At 41.1% G+C, this 23322-nt stretch overlaps 1 protein-coding gene across 2 annotated transcripts in view; it reads left to right on the top strand.

The window, feature by feature from the left end:
- cpne1 (copine I) overlaps nt 1-23322 on the top strand; it is a 38702-nt gene that overhangs the window by 5693 nt on the left and 9687 nt on the right. The window contains exons 2-14 of one of the 2 annotated variants that reach the window (XM_014131610.2): nt 6559-6690; nt 10009-10188; nt 10338-10412; nt 10531-10602; nt 10728-10811; nt 15362-15451; nt 15828-15926; nt 16310-16396; nt 17266-17325; nt 17819-17952; nt 18450-18504; nt 18619-18670; nt 22240-22373. In XM_014131610.2, coding sequence (XP_013987085.1) covers nt 6559-6690; nt 10009-10188; nt 10338-10412; nt 10531-10602; nt 10728-10811; nt 15362-15451; nt 15828-15926; nt 16310-16396; nt 17266-17325; nt 17819-17952; nt 18450-18504; nt 18619-18670; nt 22240-22373 — 1254 coding nt within the window. Of the gene's footprint in view, nt 1-6558; nt 6691-10008; nt 10189-10337; nt 10413-10530; nt 10603-10727; nt 10812-15361; nt 15452-15661; nt 15758-15827; nt 15927-16309; nt 16397-17265; nt 17326-17818; nt 17953-18449; nt 18505-18618; nt 18671-22239; nt 22374-23322 lie in introns of both variants that reach the window. The other variant, XM_014131611.2, reaches the window with a different exon arrangement.

The following is a 23322-nucleotide window of genomic DNA, read 5'->3' as shown; positions in this document are numbered from 1 at the left end:
GCTAAATGCAGCACTAACCTTTGATCTTCATCAGATGACACTCCTAGGACATTATGTTATACAATACATGCATGTTTTGTTCAATCAAGTTCATATTTATATCAAAAACCAGCTTTTTGCATTAGCATGTGACGTTCAGAACTAGCATACCCACCGCAAACATCCGGTGAATTTACTAAATTACTCACGATAAACGTTCACAAAAAACATAACAATTATTTTAAGAATTATAGATACAGAACTCCTTTATGCAATCGAGGTGTCCAATTTTTAAAATGGCTTTTCGGCAAAAGCACATTTTGCAATATTCTGAGTAGATAGCCCAGCCATCACAGGCTAGCTATTTTGAACCCCACCAAGTTTGGCCCTCACCAAACTCCGATTTACTATTAGAAAAATTTGATTACCTTTGCTGTTCTTCGTCAGAATGCACTCCCAGGACTTCTACTTCAATAACAAATGTTGGTTTGGTTCAAAATAATCCATAGTTATGTTCAAATATCCTCTTTTGTTCGTGCGTTCAAGACACTATCCGAAGGGTGACGCGCCCGACGCGTTTCGTGACAAAAAAATTCTAAATATTCCATTAGCGTACTTCGGAGCATGTCAACCGCTGTTTAAAATCAATTTTTATGCGATTTTTCTCGTAAAAAAGCGATAATATTCCGACTGGGAAACCCTGTTTTCGTTCAAAGACGAAAAAATAAAAACATTGTGTCGCCTTGTGCACGCGCCCCAGTCTCATTGTTCTCTGATCGACCACTATCCAAATGCGCTACTGTTTTTCAGCCAGGGGCTCCAAAGGCATCATTCAGCGTTTTGCCGCCTTCTGAGAGCCTATGGGAGCCGTAGGAAGTGTCACGTTACAGCAGAGATCCTCAGTTTTCAATAAAGAGAGTGTAGAAGCCCAAGAAATGGTCAGAGAGGGCACTTCCTGTAAGGAATCTTCTCAGGTTTTTGCCTGCCATATGAGTTCTGTTATACTCACAGACACCATTCAAACAGTTTTAGAAACTTTAGGGTGTTTTCTATCCAAAGCCAATAATTATATGCCTATAATTATATGCCAAAGCCAATAATTATATGCAGTAGTAATAACCCGATTAAATCGAGTACGTTTTTTTATCCGGCCGTGCAAATACTGCCCCCTACCCTAGAGAGGTTAAGACTACAAACTGTTATAAATGGCCCATTTACGAGATTGACTTGTCATTTCAATAAACATAGACTACAGACTAAAATCTGGGTTTATGATTGTAATTGAACTTTGACATGGTTTGCTTAGATGAAGGCAGGTAGCCGATTGCCCCTGAAATGCCTATTATTAAACATGAATAGCGTGAAGATTGAGGTAAGAAATAGTCTGCTAGAATAGGCTACTGAGGATTGGGTCATAATCAGTAAATTAAATATGAATAATAATTACAGAACCAGTCAAAAGTTTGGACACCTACTCATTCTTATTGGTGTCTTTTAGTAGTGGTTTCTTTGCAGCAATTTGACCATGAAGGCCTGATTTCACGCAGTCTCCTCTGAACAGTTGATGTTGAGGCGTGTCTGTTACATGAACTCTGAAGCATTTATTTGGGCTGCAATCTCAGGTGCCGTTAATTCTACTGAACTTATCCTCTGCAGAAAAGGGAACTCTGGGTCTTCCTTTCCTGTGGCGGTCCTCATGAGAGCCAGTTTCATCATAGTGCTTGATGGGTGTTTGCGACAGCCCTGGAATAAACTTTAAAAGTTCTTGAAATTTTCTCTATTGACTGACCTTCTTGTCTTAAAGTAATGATTGACTTTTGTTTCTCTTTGCTTATTTGAGCTGTTCTTCCCATAATATGGACTTGGTATTTTACCAAATAGGGCTATCTTCTGTATACCACCTCTACCTTGTCTCAACACAACTGATTGGCTCAAACGCATTAACCTCTCCACCTGCGGGACACACTCGCCAACAGCCAGTAAAATAGCAGGGCGCCAAATTCAAAACAACAAAAATCTCATAATTCAAATTTCTCAAACATACTATTATATCCCATTTTAAAGATACACTTCTCGTTAATCCAACCACACTGTCCGATTTCAAAAAGGCTTTACGACGAAAGCATAACATTAGATTATGTTAGGACAGCGCCTAGACAAGAAAAACCACACAGCTATTTTCCAAGCAAGGAGAGGCATCACAAAAACCAGAAATACAGCTAAAATGAATCACTAACCTTTGATCTTCATCAGATGGCACTCATAGGACTTCATGTTACACAATACATGTATGTTTTGCTTGATAAAGTTCATATTTATATCCAAAAACCCCATTTTTACATTGCCGTGTAATGTTCAGAAATGTTTTGCCTCCCAAAACTTCCGGTGAATGAGCACATCAATTTACAGAAATATTCATCATAAACGTTGATAAAATATACAACTGTTATTCAAAGAATTTATAGATACACTTCTCCTTAATGCAACCGCTGTGTCAGATTTCAAAAAAGCTTTATGGCAAAAGCAAACTTTGCAATAATCTGAGTACAGCGCTCAGACATCAAAACAAGCCATACAGATACCCGCCATTTGAGTTAACAGAAGTCACAAATAACTTTATAAATATTCACTTACCTTTGATCTTCATCGGAATGCACTCCCAGGAATCCCAGTTCCAGAATAAATTTTTGTTTTGATCGATAAGGTTCATCTTTATGTCCAAATACCTCCATTTTGTTCGTGTTGAGTGGAGTAATCCAAATGCACTCTGCTCGCGCAGTAAGTTCAAAGTCAAAAAAGTTATATTACAGTTGGTAGAAACATGTCAAACGATGTATAAAAACATCCTAAAGATTGATTCTATCATAAATCTTCCATAATATTCCAACCGGACGATTCCTTTGTCTTCAGAAATGAAAAGGAACACACCTAACTCTCACGGGAGCGCACGAGATTGAGCTCATGTCATTTTCTCAGTCATCTGACTCCATATTCTCTTATTCTCTCCCCATTCACAGTAGAAGCATGAAACAACGTTCTAAAGACTGTTGACATCTAGTGGAAGCCTTAGGAAGTGCAAAATGACCCCACAGACACTGTGTATTAGATATGCAATCACTTGAAAAACTACAAACCTCAGATTTCCACACTTCCTGGTTGGATTTTTTTCTCAGGTTTTTGCCAGCCATATGAGTTCTGTTATACTCACAGACATCATTCAAACAGTTTTAGAAACTTCAGTGTTTTCTATCCAAATCTACTAATACAATGCATATCCAACCTTCTGGGCCTGAGTAGCAGGCAGTTTACTACGGGCACACTTTTCATCCGGACGTCAAAATACTGCCCCCTACCCAAGAGGTTAAGAAGTAAAGAAAATTCCACAAATTAACTTAACAGGCACACCTATTAACCTCTATGGGCAAGCGTCCCACCTACGTAACAGCCACTGGCAGCCACTGGCAGCCTGTGGCGCGATTTTCAAAACCTTAAAAATCCTATTACTTCAATTTCTCAAACATATGACTATTTTACAGCTATTTAAAGACAAGACTCTCGTTAATCTAACCACACTGTCCGATTTCAAAAAGGCTTTACAACGAAAGCAAAACATTAGATTATGTCAGCAGAGTACCAAGCCAGAAATAATCAGACACCCATTTTTCAAGCCAGCATATAATGTCACCAAAACCCAGAAGACAGCTAAATGCAGCACTCACCTTTGATGATCTTCATCAGATGACAACCCTAGGACATTATGTTATACAATACATGCATGTTTTGTTCAATCAAGTTCATATTTATATCAAAAACCAGCTTTTTACATTAGCATGTGACGTTCAGAACTAGCATACCCCCGCAAACTTCCGGGGAATTCGCTAACATTTTACTAAATTACTCACGATAAACGTTCACAAAAAGCATAACAATTATTTTAAGAATTATAGATACAGACCTCCTCTATGCACTCGATATGTCCGATTTTAAAATAGCTTTTTGGTGAAAGCACATTTTGCAATATTCTAAGTACATAGCCCAGGCATCACGGGCTCGCTATTTAGACACCCGGCAAGTTTAGCACTCACCATAATCATATTTACTATTATAAAAGTTTGATTACCTTTTGTTGTCTTCGTCAGAATGCACACCCAGGACTGCTACTTCAATAACAAATGTTGGTTTGGTCCAAAATAATCCATCGTTATATCCGAATAGCGGCGTTTTGTTTGTGCGTTCCAGACACTATCCGAAATGGTAAAGAAGTGTCGCGCGCATGGCGCAATTCGTGACAATAAAATTCTAAATATTCCATTACCGTACTTTCGAAGCATGTCAACCGCTGTTTAAAATCAATTTTTACGCCATTTTTCTCGTAGAAAAGCGATAATATTCCGACAGGGAATCTCCTTTTCGGCAAACAGAGGAAAAAATCACAAAGGCGGGGGCGGTCGGGTCACGCGCATAAGCCCAGAGGCCCTTGATCGGCCACTTGAGAAAGGCGATAATGTGTTTCAGCCTGGGGCTGGAATGACGACATTCTGTTTTTTCCCGGGCTCTGAGAGCCTATGGAAGACGTGGGAAGTGTCACGTTAGAGCAGAGATCCTTAGTAAAAGATAGATGGAAAAGAAGTTCAAGAAATGGTCAGACAGGCCACTTCCTGTAAAGGAATCTCTCAGGTTTTGACCTGCCATTTGAGTTCTGTTATACTCACAGACACCATTCAAACAGTTTTAGAAACTTTAGGGTGTTTTCTATCCATGTGTAATAAGTATATGCATATTCTAGTTACTGGGTAGGAGTGGTAACCAGATTTAAATCGGGTATGTTTTTTATCCAGCCGTGTCAATACTGCCCCCTAGCCCTAACAGGTTAATTGAAATGCATTCCAGGTGACTACCTCATGAAGCTGGTTGAGAGAATGCCAAGAGTGGGCAAAGTTGTCATCAAGGCAAATGGTGGCTATTTAAAGAATCTCAAATATAAAATGTGTATTGATTTGTTTAACACTTTTTTTTTGGTTACATGATTCAATGTGTTTTGATGTTTTCACTATTCTACAATGTAAAAATAAAGAAAAACCTTTGAATGAGTGTAGGTGTCAACTTTTGACTGGTACTGTGTGTGAATAAATATATGTGTATATTAGTTGAAGTTTACATACACCTTAGCCAAATGCATTTAAACTCAGTTTTTCACAATTCATGACATTTCATCCTAGTAAAAATTCCCTGTCTTTGGTCAGTTAGGATCACCAGTTTATTTTAAGAATGAAATGCCAGAATAATAGTAGAAAGAATGATTTCTTTCTTTCATCACATTCCCAGTGGGTCAGAAGTACATCCACAGGTACACCTCCAATTGACTCAAATTATGTCAATTAGCCTATCAGAAGCTTCTAAACCCATGAGATCATTTTCTGGAGTTTTCCAAGTTTAAAGGCACAGTCAACTTAGTGTAAACTAGTGTAAACTTCTGACCCACTGGAATTGTGATACTATTAAATAATCTGTCTGTAAAAAATTGTTGGAAAAATTACTCTTGTCATGCACAAAGTAGATGTCCTAACCAACTTGCCAAAAATATTGTTTGTTAGTGGTTGGAAAAACGAGTTTTAATGACTCCAACCTAAATGTATGCAAACTTCTGACTTCAACTATATATATATATACACACACACACACTGGGCCCTTTTTAATTACGTCACTTTTTTTGAGCTGACCTAGGCATTGAACGGGGCACCTTGCTCATGCCCGGAAGGCAGTCCGGTTCCAAAGCAAGTGCAATCAACTTTCTCCTGGTGCACAACACGCCTACTGGGTGCCTTGGCCAGATTAATCGAATCCCCTCAATGAGAGAAGATTTGAAATACACAAGATGGCGGTGTACACTTTGTTGGATTACTTCCTGTAACAAAACAATTATTTCATTTAATAACGTCACATTTTCTGAATTCAAACAAAACCCTCTGCAACTAGACATGGACGTTTAGAAGACATTTGGTTTGTCTTCCAAATCGGAAATTGAGGAAGTATCGCCATTCTCTGCTACACCAAACAGTATCTAACGTGACTGCTAATGGAGCATCGCATCCCAGCCCATTACAATCTGCTAGCTAAGAACCTGTTCCCCTTTTCTTTTTTTTTCTCTATGCCGACCTGGTTGAGACTCACTCATTCTCAAAATTGCCATTTTTACTGAGCAGTGTACGTTAAAGCAAAGCCTGGGATATGGGAAGCGGTTATATTATTTATTCCTGAAGAATATAATTTATAAATGCCTCATGGGCTGTCTTTCTTTATCATAACCAAACATATAAGGGTTCGTTACTCGATTTGTTTATAAACAACAAGAATGTAAACTGCTTCAAATATATTTTTTAAATGTAATGGACTGTCGGTCCCTGCATCTGGAGCGTTGTCTATGAATTTGAGAGGATTTTAATTTCCCTGGCACATTCCCTTAGCGGTATACCAAAGCAAGTGGCAGGGACCCTGTTGTTGTTTTTAACTGCAGACTTTAGCTTTTAATATAGTCATAGTTGATCTGAAATCTTGTTTTTTCTTACTGTCTTTTTTCAGATGGCTACTCAATGTGTGTCAAAAGTAGAACTCTCCATCTCGTGCAGCAATCTCCTCGACAAAGACGTTGGATCCAAGTCAGACCCACTCTGCGTGCTGCTGCAGAGCATTGGGGATGACAAGTGGACCGAGGTAGGGAGAAAGTCTAACTAATTTAAACATTTTAATAATTGGCAACGTTCAGTGAGGTCCAAAGGTATTTTGACTAGAGGTCGACCGATTATGATTTTTCAACGCCGATATCGATTATTGGAGGACCAAAAAAAGCCGATTCCAATTAATCGGCCGAATTTTTTTAAATTTATTTATTTGTAATAATGACATTTACAACAATACTGAATGAACACTTATTTTAACTTAATATAAAACAGAAATACTATCAATTTAGCCTCAAATAAATAATGAAACATGTTCAATTTGGTTTTAATAATGCAAAAACAGTGTTGGAGAAGAAAGTAAAAGGGCAATATGTGCCAAGTAAAAGGGCAATATGTGGCATGTAAAAAAAGCTAACGTTTAAGTTCCTTGCTCACAACATGAGAACATATGAAAGCTGGTGGTTCCTTTTAACATGAGTCTTCAATATTCCCAGGTAAGAAGTTGTAGTTATTATAGGACTATTTCTCTCTATACGATTTGTATTTCATATACCTTTGACTATTGGATGTTCTTATAGGCACTTTAGTATTGCCAGTGTAACAGTATAGCTTCCGTCCCTCTCCTCGCTCCTACCTGGGCTCGAACCAGGAACACATCGACAACAGCCACCCTCAAAGCAGCGTTACCCATGCAGAGCAAGGGGAACAACCACTCCCAAGTCTCAGAGCGAGTGACGTTTGAAACGCTATTAGCGCGGACCCGGCTAACTAGCTATTTCACATCGGTTACACCAGCCTAATCTCTGGGGTTGATAGGCTTGAAGTCATAAACAGCACAATGCTTGAAGAATTGCGAAGAGCTGCTGGCAAACGCACGAAGGTGCTGTTTGAATGAATGCTTACGAGCCTGCTGCTGCCTACCCATCGCTCAGTCAGACTGCTCTATCAAATTATAGACTTAATTATAACATAATAACACACAAATACGAGCCTTTGGTCATTAATATGGTCGAATCCGGAAACTATCGTTTCGAAAATGAAACGTATATTATTTCAGTGAAATACGGAACCGTTGCGTATTTTATCTAACGGGTGGCATCCCTAAGTCTAAATATTCCTGTTACATTGCACAACCTTCAATGTTATGTCATAATTATTTACAATTTCTGGCAAATTAATTACGGCCTTTGTTAGGAATAAATGGACTTCACACAGTTCGCAATGAGCCAGGCGGCCCAAACTGCTGTATATACCCTGGCTGCTTGCACGGAACGCAAGAGAAGTGACACAACTCCCCTAGTAATAAGAAATTCATGTTTGCAGGCAATATTAACTAAATATGCAGGTTTAAAAAATATATACTTGTGTATTGATTTTAAAGAAAGGCATTGATGTTTTATGGTTAGGTACATTGGTGCAATGACAATGCTTTTTTCGCCAATACGCTTGTTAAATCATCACCCGTTTGTCGAAGTAGGCTGTGATTCAATGAGAAATTAACAGGCACCGCATCGATTATATGCAACGCAGGACACATTAGATAAACTAGTAATAACTACACATGGTTGATGATAACTAGTGATTATGTTAAGATTGATAGTTTTTTTTATAAGATAAGTTTAATGCTAGCTAGCAACTTACCTTGGCTTCTTGTTGCCCTCGTGTAACAGGTAGTCAGCCTGCCACGCAGGCTCCTCGTGGAGTGCAATGTAAGGCAGGTGGTTAGAGCGTTGGACTAGTAACCGGAAGGTTGCAAAAACGAATCCCCGAGGTGACATTGTAAAAATCTGTTGTTCTGCCCCTGAAAAAGGCAGTTAACCCCCGTTCCTAGGCCGTCATTGAAAATAAGAATGTGTTATTAATCTGACTTGCCTAGTTAAATAAAGGTGTAAAAAAACACAAATAATCGGCAAATCGGTGGCCAAAAATACAGATTACCGATTGTTATGAAAACTTGAAATCGGCCCGAATTAATCGGCAATTCCGATTAATCGGTCGACCTCTAGTATTTTGCACGTGACATCAAATTTGGTTTGATTGGTAATTTAACCTATTTCTAGTGCATTTGATATTACCTATATGGTGCAAAATTGCTGGGAACGTGGCTGGCAAGTGAGCTGCGTCACATATGCCTAAAATAACATTGTGTGACTGTGTTTGGGTTTGGGACCAGTTCTTGCGGTAGCAGGTGGGAGTCGGACAGAAAGCCAGCGGGTGCGGTATGAAAAGCTGCGGGTGCAGGTAGAAGCGGGATGAAGAAATCGGTCCGGCGCAGACCTCTACTGTGCATCATGACAGTGACACCTGTAAAGTTAGAGCTGTTTATTACCATGTCAGTGTGAAAAGTGGGGAATTAGCTATGGAAACTGACAGATCAATAACCTTACATTGCCATACTGAGTAATAAAAACTCACATTGCACAGAAAGAACGTCACAATCACTCTTCAATTGTTCGGCCGATGGTTTCATTCAGGGTTAGTGTAATTGAGGCAAAAAGAATAGCTAATGTTTGCCATTTGTTGGCCAGCTCTCTCTAACTGTACATCAACTGGCGAAAGCTACCCAAGTTAATTTACTTCTGTTAAAATGGGACCTAACAAAGGCTACAAAACATGTCCATACAAATAACAGCTGTTAGTAATATTTAGCCACTTCATATCGCTATCTATCTGACAGATAGCTAGAGGCTTGAGCTGACCCGGCTGTGGTAGCTACTGTAGCCAATTTATTTACCTCAGTCGAGAAGGGATGAAACATTAGCTAACGTTACACGTCGGTAATAGCTCAGCACTGTGAATAAACAGGCGTTTTTTTTTTCTGTTAAGTTAAACAGAAGTTACCTTGCCAGCCACAATCAACTGAAGAGTAGCCAGTTTCTGCTCTTTTTTGCATGACCCGTCCCCAGTGAAAGTTGCGCCCCTGCAATCAATGCATCAACAGGAAAAAGCTACCCAAGTTCATTTACTTCTGTTGAAATGGTGGGTGAATACTCTCAAATTAAAGCTGACAGTCTACACTAATCTCATAATGGCTCCCCAGTGGCGCAGCGGGCCACTACAGACCCTGGTTCGATCCCGGGCTGTATCACAACCAGCCGTGAACGGGAGTCTCATAGGGCGGCACATATTTGGCCAAGCGTCGTCCGAGTTAGTAGAGGGTTTGGCCGGGGTAGGCCGTTATTGTAAAATAAGAATTTGTTCTTAACTGACTCGCCTAGTTAAATAAAATCGTTTCAAATCTAAAGTGCTGGAGTACAGAGACAAAAATAGTCACTTTCCAAATACTTTTGGACCTCGCCGTATATACTCAAATGGCCTATTGTTTGTTGATGTTTTCTGTTTCTCTATACAGTTGGACCGCACAGAGAAGGTAGAAAACTGCCAGGACCCCGAGTTCTCCAAGAAGCTGCTCCTGGACTACCACTTTGAGAAGGTGCAGAAGTTGAAGCTGGGTGTCTATGACATAGACAACAGGTCTGTCGATCTGAAGGATGATGACTTCCTGGGGGGGGTTGAGTGCACACTGGGACAGGTGAGGATCTAAGAATGTGTGGACCAATTTGTCCGCATCCTTATTATACATTGTGTACATATTTTTTTTCCTTAAGTGTAAACTTAACCCAATGTTATAGAATTTCTATACGAATGATGGTGTGCCTCCAACAACCAACCATTTTTCAGATTGTGTCCAGCAAGACATTTACCAGACCTCTACAACTGAAGAAGGGGAAGCCTGCAGGCAAAGGCACCATTACAGTAAGTATTTAACTGGCTGTGTAAATGGTGTGATAACAAAGATAAGGCTAATGCAAACATTGTCTTGAGATGATGAAATTAGAGAATGAATTTGCCTTAAATTGTGTGTTTTTTATAGATTACTGCTGAGGAGATAAAGGATAACAGGGCCATAGTGCTGGAGGTGGAGGCTAAAGGCCTGGATAAGAAGGTACAATAGAGGCACTTCTCAGTGCAGTCTTTTCAAATGGAAAGTGGCCTACTTTTAATAAACAGTTCTGAATTCTCTCCCGCCCATTACTTATTCCCCAGTGCTCATGGTTGTCTCTATTGCAGGACTTGTTTGGGAAATCTGATCCATTCCTAGAATTCTTTAAGCAAGGAGATGATGGCAAGTGGCAGCTGGTTCACAGAACAGAGGTACTTATCACCATATTTGTTTGGGATAGCTGCAACCCAATATGTCGAACAGAGACTGGGTATGTCAAAAAGAAAGTAGGCTTATTGAAAGCGCACATGTAATTGGTTTCTGTCAGTTCTTGCCAGCGAGTGCAGAGATTCGGGCAGACACGGCTGTAGAGAGGAAGGCTCATCGAAGTTGGTGAAACTCAGAATGAACGTCGTAAAATCACTCATACATTGGTAAAACATTGCATGTATCTTAACATCTTAATGTGTTGTGAACATTTGACATCTATCGCGTTTAATTGCTACCGAGGGCAAGGTAAAATATTAAACTTGTCGATGTCCAGTTTCTAAACACCAATAGCAAGCTTGCTCAAGGGCTGACTTAAGAGTTTGCCTGCCCGCCAGCTACAAGTTTGATGATGAGCTGGTGACAACCAATTTACAAAGTGAGCGGGCAGAAATGGCTTACAGCAGGATTTTTCAATTCCGCTCCTGGAGGGCCGAAACACTTTTTTCTTTTTTCTACCTGATCGTTAATTGCACTCAACTGGTGTCCCAGGTCTGAATCAGTCCCTTATTAGAAGGAGTGGATGAAAACCCAGTAAGTATTTTGGCCCTCCCGGACTGTCATTGAACACCCCTGGCCTACCTTCATACCAGTCTGATACCAGAACATTATATCAGCAATGTCAAATTGGGATACACTGGTTGCAGATCTTCATGTTGTCACAATTGCTTTTTTGTTGTTTTTTTGCGCTGTGTATGGGAACTCAACTGCTTTAGTAGTCATGCATTTCCTCAAGGAAAATGACTACGAGACTTAATACTCATCGGGTGTTCATGACACAGAATACTGGTAATAAATTGTCATGTTTTGCTTTCATAAAAAGCCTAAAATTTGCCCGGATGGCAACCAATTTTTCAACCCTTGTATTGATCAGCCTGTTGCGCGTGTGTGTGTGTGTGTGTGTGTTCCCAAACAAGGACCAGTTGCGCTCTGAGGCGGCTGATGTTGGTGGGATTTGAAGGATGATGGAGGCAACAGGGGAAAGAGTTTCAGATCCACAAAGTTCATTCCACCAGGTGGCTGATGAGATATGTTGGCACGACTGCCATATTGCATCTCCATCCCAAAGCCCTTGCTTGGAAGTGTACTTCGCCAGACTGCCAAGAACCTTGCCCTCATCCAGGCCAAGGTGGCGAGACACGGTAGTGATAACACCATGGGCCTCGTTAATCTCTGCACCAGACAGGATGCTCTAGTCAGCATACTTGGGGTCCAACATGTACGCTGCCGCGTGTATGGGCTTCAGGCAGAAGTGTTCCCGCTTTTTGATGTATTTCATAACTGCAGTTTCCTCTGCTTGGAGCAACAGTGAAGTGGGCAGGGCAGTACGGATTTCTTCTCTTACATCTGCAAGCAGAGTCTGAACATCAGACAGGATGGCATTGTCTCCCTCAAGCCTTGCAATGGCTACTGCTGTAGGTTTCGGGCTGCTTACCACTCTCCCAAAATACATAATCCAGGAGGATCCTCCTGATGGGGCTGTCCATATCGGCAGACTGTGATATGGCCATTTCTTGGAGAGACTCCTTCACCTCCAGGAGACTGTCAAACATGATGACAACACCACCCCAACGGGTGTTGCTAGGCAGCTTCAATGTGGTGCTCTTATTCTTCTCACTTTGCTTGGTGAGGTAGTTTGCTGCTATAACTTGATGACCCTTCACATACCTAACCATTTCCTTGGCTCTCTTGTAGAGTGTAACCACTGTTTTCAGTGCCATGATGTCCTTGAGGAGCAGATTCAATGCATGAGCAGCACAGCCGATGGGTGTGATGTGAGGGCAGGACTCCTCCACTTTAGACCAAGCAGCTTCATGTTTACATTATTCTGTCACCAGTGCAAATACCTTCTGTGGTCATTGACTGCCTTCAGGTCATCTGCAATGTAGAGACTAGTGTGTCTGTCCCGTGTCTGTGCTCTTGTAGAATACTGGTTGAGGGGTGGAGTTGATGTAGTGCATTATTCCTTGCCCACGAACATTCAACCAGCCATCAGAGATGATTGCAATACAGTCTGCTTTCTCTATGATTTGCTTGACCTTCACTTGAACTCTGTTGAACTCTGCATCCAGCAAATTAGTAGATAAAGCATGTCTGGTTGGAGGGGTGTATGCTGGGCGAAGAACATTCAGAAATCTCTTCCAATACTCATTGCCTGTGAGCATCAAAGGTGAACCAGTTGCATACACAGCTTGAGCAAGACATTCATCAGCCTTTCACTGACTACGTTCCTCCATTGAGTAAAAAAAAACGTAGAATTATTTTGTCAGAGGTTGCTTGTGAGCACCGAGGGAACTTTATGCACTTGGCCAGATGATTCTGCATCTTTGTTGCATTCTTCACATATGATTTGGCACATTATTTTCAAATGTACACAGCTTTTCATTCTACTTTAGCTGCAGTGAAATGTCTCCACATCAGATAGTGCCCGTGGCATTTTTCTGTAAAGATTAGAAAACAATGAGGTAAAAAAATAAAAAAAATAATACAATTCCATGTACAGCCCCAACAGGTTAATTTAGAAATGATTTAAACACTTTTCTGTAGGCTACTCTTTACTAGTTAACAAAATTCATGTATGTCATGTAAAATATATACACCCCTCCCAGTATTGTAATCAAAACATACCAGAAAGCATGTAGTCCTTGGCTCAGACAGTGTAGTGTGGGCTTAAAGCATCTCATTAGTGTGCAAGATCTTGAGAATCAGCTGCACATGTGATGGAAGATTGCACTGTGCATGCAGAGGGTTGCAATTCCATTGAATTGTGGGTAGTTTAACCAAAATATGCCACAAGACCTAGAATTGCCTTATGTGTATCACACCAAAAAGGTTCACTGTTAACCTCTTACATCTAGACGTTCCGCTAGCGGAACACCTGCTCCAATATCCAATGATAGGCGTGGCGCGAATTACAAATTCCTCAAAAATACAAAAACTTAAATTTTCCAAACATATGACTATTTCACATCATTTTAAAGACAAGACTCTCCTTTATCTAACCACACTGTCCGATTTCAAAAAGGCTTTACAGCGAAAGCAAAACATTAGATTATGTCAGCAGAGTACCAAGCCAGAAATAATCAGACACCCATTTTTCAAGCTAGCATATAATGTCACAAAAACCCAGAAGACAGCTAAATGCAGCACTAACCTTTGATGATCTTCATCAGATGACACACCTAGGACATTATGTTATACAATACATGCATGTTTTGTTCAATCAAGTTCATATTTATATAAAAAAAACAGCTTTTTACATTAGCATGTGACGTTCAGAACTAGCATACCCCCCGCAAACTTCCGGGGAATTTGCTAACAATTTACTAAATTACTCACGATAAACGTTCACAAAAAGCATAACAATTATTTTAAGAATTATAGATACAGAACTCCTCTATGCACTCGATATGTCCGATTTTAAAATAGCTTTTTGGTGAAAGCACATTTTGCAATATTCTAAGTACATAGCCCAGCCATCACGGGCTAGCTATTTAGACGCAAGTTTAGCACTCACCAATATCAGATTTACTATTATAAAAGTTATTACCTTTTGTTGTCTTCGTCAGAATGCACTCCCAGGACTGCTACTTCAATAACAAATGTTGGTTTGGTCCCAAATAATCCATTGTTATATCCGAATAGCGGCGTTTTGTTCGTGCGTCCCAGACACTATCCGAAATGGTAAATCAGGGTCGCGCGCATGGCGCAATTCGTGACAAAAAAATTCTAAATATTCCATTACCGTACTTCGAAGCATGTCAACCGCTGTTTAAAATCAATTTTTATGCAATTTATCTTGTAAAAAAGCGATAATATTCCGACCGGGAATCTCCTTTTCGGCAAACAGAGGAAAAATCACAAAGGCGGGGGCGGCCAGGGCACGCGCCTAAGCCCACAGTCCATTGATCGGCCACTTGAGAAAGGCGATAATGTGTTTCAGCCTGGGGCTGGGATGACGACATTCAGGTTTTTCCCGGGCTCTGAGCGCCCATGGAAGACGTAGGAAGTGTCACGTTAGAGCAGAGATCCTTTGTAAAAGAGAGATGGCAAAGAAGTTCAAGAAATGGTCAGACAGGCCACTTCCTGTAAAGGAATCTCTCAGGTTTTGACCTGCCATTTGAGTTCTGTTATACTCACAGACACCATTCAAACAGTTTTAGAAACTTTGGAGTGTTTTCTATCCAAAGCCAATAATTATATGCATATTCTAGTTACTGGGTAGGAGTAGTAACCAGATTAAATCGGGTACGTTTTTTATCCAGCCGTGAAAATACTGCCCCCTAGCCATAACAGGTTAAGCTACCTTTTTTTGACTAATTTAAGCAACATTTCCGGAAAGTTCCCGATGCTTTGCAACCCAAGTCTCTCTTATCCAATGTAAAAAATGTTATGAAAATACAATTAAACATTTTGTTACATAAGACCAATTTGAGCCGGTCGGTCACATTTGAACTTTTTTTATTTAACATTCTTTTTGTATTTATTTTGTTAGGTTGTCAAGAATAATCTGAGTCCGTCATGGAAGAAATTCACTGTGGCTCTGCAAACATTCTGCAACTGTGACATGAGCAAACCAATCAAGGTATTAATAGCTAAAAGACCATGGCATTTGGCAGACCTGCACTAGCATGTAGAGAACTTTCAGAGCTTATGGTGTCCTATAGAACCTGTTGAATTAGATATTATGACTACAAAAAAGTTGTTTTGTCTTGATATAACCTACAGCCCTATTGTTATGGTATCTCTGACCTACTGTAGCCCCAGGGCTTACCTGTGTGTCTGTTACTGGCAGGTCACTTGTTACGATAAGGACGAAGACACCAGTTCAGATATGATAGGCGAGTTTACTTGCACTACCCGCCAGCTTTTGGATGCTAAAGACCGTGCGGTGAGCCAAAGAGAACCTCTCTGTCCTTTTGTCTCTCTTAAACTCCCTCTCTCCTGTACCCCATCCCCAGGTCCACTGCTCTGATTATGATAGTGATGGCTCGCATGACCTTATCGGTGTTTTCCAAACTAATGTGTCTGAGCTGCAGAAAGCTGCCCATGGTTCGCCGGTGAGACCATGTATTTTTCTTCTAGCACTTTTACTTTTTGCTTACCTTACTATTAAGCTTCTGTCTCTCTATTGGTCCCACTTGACATGAAATTGTAAAGATACCATGTTGCATGAATTTAAAGTTGTTTTGTGTAATTAATTGTATCCCACTACACAGTAACTTCACTAATTATTCATTATATATATATTTTTTGCCAGTTTCTGAGTACAATTGAATCATTGTTCTGTGCCTTTACAGTATAGATACCATATGCATTATATATTAATTACATGTGTAAGAGCTGAGCAGCTTAATGTAAAGTGTTTCTGCCTCATGTATCTAGTCATGGTGATGGTAGTTTTGTATTTGAGGAAGTTGTATATATTGCCCATTGTGATCAGGTGGAGTTTGACTGTGTCCATCCAGAGAAGAAGAAGAAGAAGAAGAGTTACAAAAACTCTGGAGTAATCAGTGTCAAGGGCTGCCAGGTAGGTTATAATTATACTGAACAAAAATATAAAACCAACATGCAACAATTTCAACGATTTTACTGAGGTACAGTTCATAAATGGAAGTCAGTCAATTTAAATAAATGAATTAGACCCTAATCTATGGATGTCACATGGGTGGGCCTGGCTCCCAGGTGGGTGGGTCTATGCCCTCCCAGGCCCACCCATGTGAAAACCAACAGATTAGGGCCTAATTTATTTATTTAAATTGACTGATTTCCACCCACTGGGGTGCCAGCCTCAGCCAATCAGACCATCCCGCAGGTGAGGCCAGATGTGGAGGTCCTGGGCTGGTGTGGTTGTACGTGGTCTGCGGTTGTGAGGCCGGTTGGACATACTGCCAAATTCTCTAAAACAACAGGTGGCTTATGATAGAGAAATTAATTCAATTTTCTGACAACGGCTCTGGTGGACATTCCTGTAATCAGCATGCCAACTGCGCGCTCCCTCAACTTGAGACATCTACGGCATTGTCTTGTGACAAAACTGCACATTTTAGTGTCCTTTTATTATCCCCAGCACAAGGTGCACCTGTGTAATGACCATGCTGTTTAATCAGCGTCTTGATATGTCACACCTGTCAGGTGGATGTATTATCTTGGCAAAGGAGAATCTCACTAAAGGGATATAAACATTTGTGCACAAAATATGAGAGAAATATCCTTTTTTTGCATATGGAACATTTCTGGGATCTTTTATTTCAGCTCACGAAACATGGGACCAACACTTTAAATGTTGCATTTATATTTTTGTTCAGTATAATTGCACAGTAGCTTATCATTATCCCTTGGATTTTAACCTATTTTTAAAAGTGAATACTTCTAAAGCAAATTGTAATTTCCCCCTAGATTCAGGCACAGTACACATTCCTGGACTATGTCATGGGAGGTTGCCAAATAAATTTTACGGTAAGTGTAACTGAAGAGCCTGCAATCAGAAGTAAGGGGTTGAAATTAGCTCATGTCCAAAACTCAAGCAATATGTTTGATGGATTGAAAATGTGTGATGTGGTTGTCTCACCTTGCTATCTTAAGAGGAATTCACTAACTAAATCGCTCTGAATAAGAGTGTCTTCTAAATTACTTAAATGTCAAATGTGAACGGCTGAGGGATGGGGCTGGAGAAATGTAACCACTCTCAAAATACACGAGTACAGATTTTGTTTACAATTACAGCAATTACAAACAATTGAGTAAAACAAGCTTATATTTGCATTTCTGATGTGGTACGGCAAATAGACTAAGCTCATGAGGCATTTACAAGTTCTTTAAGACTCAATGGCTAGATCTATAAAATTCCAAAATGTGATGTACCATTCCCGGATTGCTTCTCTAAATGAGTCTTTATTTTAGCTTTTTGTACCAATTGGACCATCACTCATGGTTCCTATATTTTTCTAAGGTGGGCATTGACTTCACTGGATCAAACGGCGACCCTCGCTCTCCACAGTCCCTGCATTACCTGAGTCCTGATGGTCTGAACCAGTACCTGTCGGCCACATGGTCAGTGGGCCTTGTGGTGCAGGACTATGACACGTAAGAAGAACTTTCTGCTCAGTAGAACACCGAAGAGGGAGTAGATTAATAGATGGCTAAATTCAGATTCCCTACCCTTCTCCTCAAAGTGTACACTTGTTCACCCCCCCACGCATTTAAAATAAATTATCTGGTGTAACAAATATGGTGGGTACGCTCTCCAGCCCATGCTGACACCAGTTCAATGCTGTTAAGTTTATGAAAGGAAGAGGGAAGTGCACATTTTGGGGGAGAGGCGACGGGAATCTGAGTACAGCAACTGAGATAAATAAGAGCACATGTCTTGACTTCCTGGTTGGGCAGATTTAGGTCATGGAAATGTTTAGCCCTAAGGATCATTACCAAATTATTATTTCTATAGAGGTGGGGACCTAAATGGACTAACATGGCAGGTTTGGCCTGTTACTCTCTTGTATTGAGGCGTGGACAACATCCCTCCATTGTTTTCATGGTCATTGTGATAATCTACTCAAATCAAGTTTTATGCGCTTCCTCAGTGACAAACTCTTCCCTGCCTTTGGATTTGGAGCTCAAGTTCCCCCAGACTTCAAGGTTAGATAGAAAATAAATAAAAGAATCATGGGTAAATATTTCAGGAAAACACGTTTTATAGGTTTAGGTTTATACTAACTTATAGTTAGTAAATTGTTGTTATTAACCCTGCAGGTATCCCATGAATTTGCACTGAACTTCAACCCAAGTAATCCTTACTGTCAAGGTAAATATTTCCCTTCTGTGAAGTGTGTATGTTAATATAATCCATGTCCATCAGCATGACTATCACCTCATGTTTATTAATCTCACCTGTTTAGATAAAATGAAACCATACTCTGCCTGTTGTTGGCCTAGATGCATAATGACTTATTCATTCATTTATTTGCCATTTTAAACATAAACCTACAACGGCCATACTCAATACGGACCTTACTCAATACGGACCGAACAACACCAAATGTATTTATCTCTCAGTCAACTGAATGCGCAGCTTAGTTCTTAAAACCGTGGTTATGTGTGTAACCTCCACTATCAAATTGTATTTGTCACATGCGCTGAATACAACAGGTGTAGACCTTACTGTGAAATGCTTGCTTACATGCCCTTAACCAACAATGCAGTTTTAAGAAAAATACCTAAAAAAAGAAAACAAATGGTTAAAGAGCAGCAGTAAAATAACAATAGCGAGGCTATGTACAGGGGGTACCGGTACAGAGTCAATGTGCGGGGGCACCAGTTAGTCGAGGTAATATGTACATGTAGGTAGAGTTGTTATTAAAGCGACTATGCATAGATGATAAACAAAGTAGCAGCGGGGGGCACAATGCAAATAGTCTGGGTAGCCATTTGATTAGATGTTCAGGAGTCTCATGGCTTGGGGGTAGAAGCTGTTTAGAAGCCTCTTGGACCTAGACTTGGCGCTCCGGTGCCGCTTGCCATGCGTTAGCAGAGAGAACAGTCTATGACTAGGGTGGCTGGAGTCTTTGACAATTCTTAGGGCCTTCCTCTGACACTGCCTGGTATAGAGGTCCTGGATGGTAGGAAGCTTGGCCCCAGTGATGTACTGGGCCGTACGCACTACCCTCTGTAGTGCCTTGCGGTCGGAGGCCGAGCAGTTGCCATACCAGGCAGTGATGCAACCCGTCAGGATGCTCTCGATGGTGCAGCTGTAGAACCTTTTGAGGATCTGAGGACCCATGTCAAATCTTTTCAGTCTCCTGAGGGGGAATAGGTTTTGTTGTGCCCTCTTCACGACTGTCTTGGTGTGCTTGGACCATGTTAGTTTGTTGGTGATGTGGACACAAGGAACTCTCAACCTGCTCCATTATAGCCCCGTCGATGAGAATGGGGGCGTGCTCGGTCCTCCTTTTCCTGTAGTCCACAATCATCTCCTTTTGTCTTGATAACGTTGAGGGAGAGGTTGTTTACCTGGCACCACACGGCTAGGTCTCTGACCTCCCTATAGGCTGTCTCGTCGTTGTCGGTGATCAGGCCTACCACTGTTGTGTCATCTGCAAATATAATGATGGTGTTGGAGTCTTGCCTGGCCATGCAGTCATGAGTGAACAGGGAGTACAGCAGGGGACTGAGCACGCACCCCTGAAGGGCCCCCGTGTTGAGGATCAGTGTGGCAGATGTGTTGTTACCTACCCTTGCCACCTGGGGGCGGCCCGTCAGGAAGTCCAGGATCCAGGTGCAGAGGGAGGTGTTTAGTCCCAGGGTCCTTGGCTTATTGATGAGCTTTCAGGGCACTATGGTATTGAACTCTGAGCTGTAGTCAATGAATACCATTCTCACATAGGTGTTCCTTTTGACCAGGTGTGACAGGCCAGTGTGGAGTGCAATAGAGATTGCATCATCTGTAGATCTGTTTGGGCGCTATGCAAATTGGAGTGGGTCTAGGGTTTTTGGGATAATGGTGTTAAATGTGAGCCATGTCCAGCCTTTCAAAGCACTTCATGGCTACAGACGTGAGTGCTACGGGTCGGTAGTCATTTAGGCAGGTTCTTGGGCACAGGGACTATGGTGGTCTGCTTGAAAAATTTTGGTATTACAGACTCAGTCAGGGACAGGTTGAAATGTAAGTGAAGACACTTGCCAGTTGGTCAGCGCATGCTCGGAGTACACGTCCTGGTAATGCATCTGGCCCTGCGGCCTTGTGAATGTTGACCTGTTTAAAGGTCTTACTCACATCGGCTGCAGAGAGCGTGATCACAGTTTTCCGGAACAGCTGATGCTCTCATGCATGTTTCAGTGTTACTTTCCTTGAAGCGAGCATAGAAGTAATTTAGCTCCTGCGAATGACAGGGATGAGGGCCTGTTTGGGTGTTTGCAGTAAATCCCCCGTCAAACAAAAATTATTCGTCCAGTTCAAGGCAAGTAATCGCTGTTCTGATGTCCAGAATCTCTTTTCGGGCATAAGAGACGGTAGCAGCAGTATTATGTACAAATTAGTCTTCTGTTTCCATCTACGACACTCATAAGCTTTGCAGGACTCGTTATAAGGGAGTGTGACGCATCCAGAGAATGACTGTGGAATATGAATTGATTCTCCACAGAAGATAATACACAAAGATTGTTTTATGATCATCCCTGATGTTTGCCTAAACTTTCCAATACCTTTTCTAATGCATTTCAATCACTTCAAAGCATATTGACTGCCACTGTTAAAGCAATAGTTGTCAGTAGACCACAAGTGACAGCATCCACAATAATTAGTTGATTACTTTTGCCACTGCCCTAATGAGTTAGCATTATTAGCATTGTCCAAAAATGAATGTAATCCATGGTTGGCAAAGCTGCATTGCAAGCCGAAACTTCCTTAAACTGTTTGGTAGCGTTGATACTCGAAGAACCTTTTCATGTTATTTTCCCCACGGGAATGTAGTTATTTCTGCAGTAATATTCCAATGATCTGATAGTTCAATCAAGCCACCTGTGAGTTTGTTCACAGCTGGTAGTCAATCCATGTCTGAGATTACAATGCAATACAACTTTATTGTCAATGTTAAAGCAAACAACAGAAACAGATGTGGCTGTGAGACTACAGAAGAAAATGGGTTGTTTTGAGTAACAAAATTCCAGCCATTATTTCATCAGTATGCACGTAAACAAATCCCTGCAAACTCCACTAACTACTGAATTTAGTTTGAAGTGTTTTTTTAGGAAATTTCTCCTAATGCAGCTTTGCTAACATCGGTACCATGGATTACATACATTTTTGTGGACGATGCTAATCATGCTAACTCCTGGCTGTGGCAAAACAGATTATTGTGTTCTGGCCTACACACACCTCAAGGTAAGAGACATTTGACCCAAACATACATTTTGGATGAACTATCCCTTTAAGTCCTTGTCCGTTGAAGGCCATTGGTTCAGTGTACCTTTGTCATACAGATAACTATGCAACCACATTTGTTCTTCAGCAATGTCACAACTTTGCACTTTTTTTTGCAGTAAAGTTTAATAATCATGGTGTACTAAAATAGCAGTAGCCTACTGTACAAATTCCTGCACTGTAAGGCACATTTTCAAAATAGTTTTTGTTTTTAATTAATTAAAATCTAATTAGTCTCATTTTATGTATTTACCAGTATTCCTCAAAACATTTTATGCAAAAACATGTAACCCAAGTCATAAAATGTACGATAAATTACAATATCCATCCGGACCGTTGCCGCCTAGGAAATGTGTGTGATTGAACCTTCCCAAATAGTATTTGAGTATCACTGACCTACAGTATATACACCAGTTCTAGCTCAAACTGTGGCCCTACGTGTTGATATGTTGCAGGGGTCCAGGGGATTGTGGAGGCCTACCGCATGGCCCTACCTCAGGTGAAGCTCTACGGTCCCACCAACTTCTCCCCCATAATCAACCACGTGGCAGGCATCGCGTCAGGGGCGGCACAGCAGAACAACGCATCGGTGAGTCTAGACCACATGCAACACCTCTTCCCCCTCATCTCATTAAAGGTTATCTTCACTTTTTCGGCTTACCTTTAAAATAGACTATAACAATATAATACATGAGACTTGTATAGCGCTTTTCAAGGACCCAAAGTCGCTTTGCAATTGTAGAAATTAAACAACAAAGAGACTAAACAAAAACGTGAATAAAGAGGGGTGGGCTCCAGGAAGGGAATGTGAGGCTGCCTGAGACTCCGGCCCATTCATCATCCACAAAGGATACTACAGCTGGCTCAGGTCCATTGGGCCCCACCACCCTTCGATCCTTGAGGGGTTTGCGAAACCACTCAAGGTGAAAGAATGGCCGGACCTCCTCCGCCATTGCACCAGCTGTTGTCATTGGCAGTTCTATTGTAAGAAACATCTTGGTTCCCAGGGTAAAAACCCTGTGCTATCCAGGAGCACGAGTACAGGACATTACAAGGCTGCTTCTGACCGTTCTACCACAGATGCCAGGAGCTGACGCAGTCCATGTGGGGTCAAAGGACATCAGGAGGACTAGCTCGGAACTTCTGAAAATTGATTTACAAGAACTGATTCTAGCACTGAAAGATTACTAAAAGCATCCAATTGTTTCAGGTCCGCTACCATTGTTGGCCCACGAGTGTGAAAGATTCAGCAGGCTACTGGCATTACACACTTGGCTGAAAGATTACTGTAGCTCTGTTGAAATCACTCTTTTATAGATAACTTTGACACCTGGAAACAGAAGATGCTCTACAGCAGTGGTTCCCAAACTTTTTATAGTACCGTACCCCTTCAAACATTCAACCTCCAGCTGCGTACCCCCTCTAGCACCAGGGTCAGCGCACTCTCAAATGTTGTTTTTTGCCATCATTGTAAGCCTGCCACACACACAATACATTTATTAAACATAAGAAGGAGTTTTTGTCACAACCCAGCTCGT

Source organism: Salmo salar, chromosome ssa12 (assembly GCF_905237065.1).
Source record: "Salmo salar chromosome ssa12, Ssal_v3.1, whole genome shotgun sequence".
In the NCBI taxonomy this organism is placed as follows: domain Eukaryota; kingdom Metazoa; phylum Chordata; class Actinopteri; order Salmoniformes; family Salmonidae; genus Salmo; species Salmo salar.
This window is presented reverse-complemented; position numbering and strand designations above follow the sequence as displayed.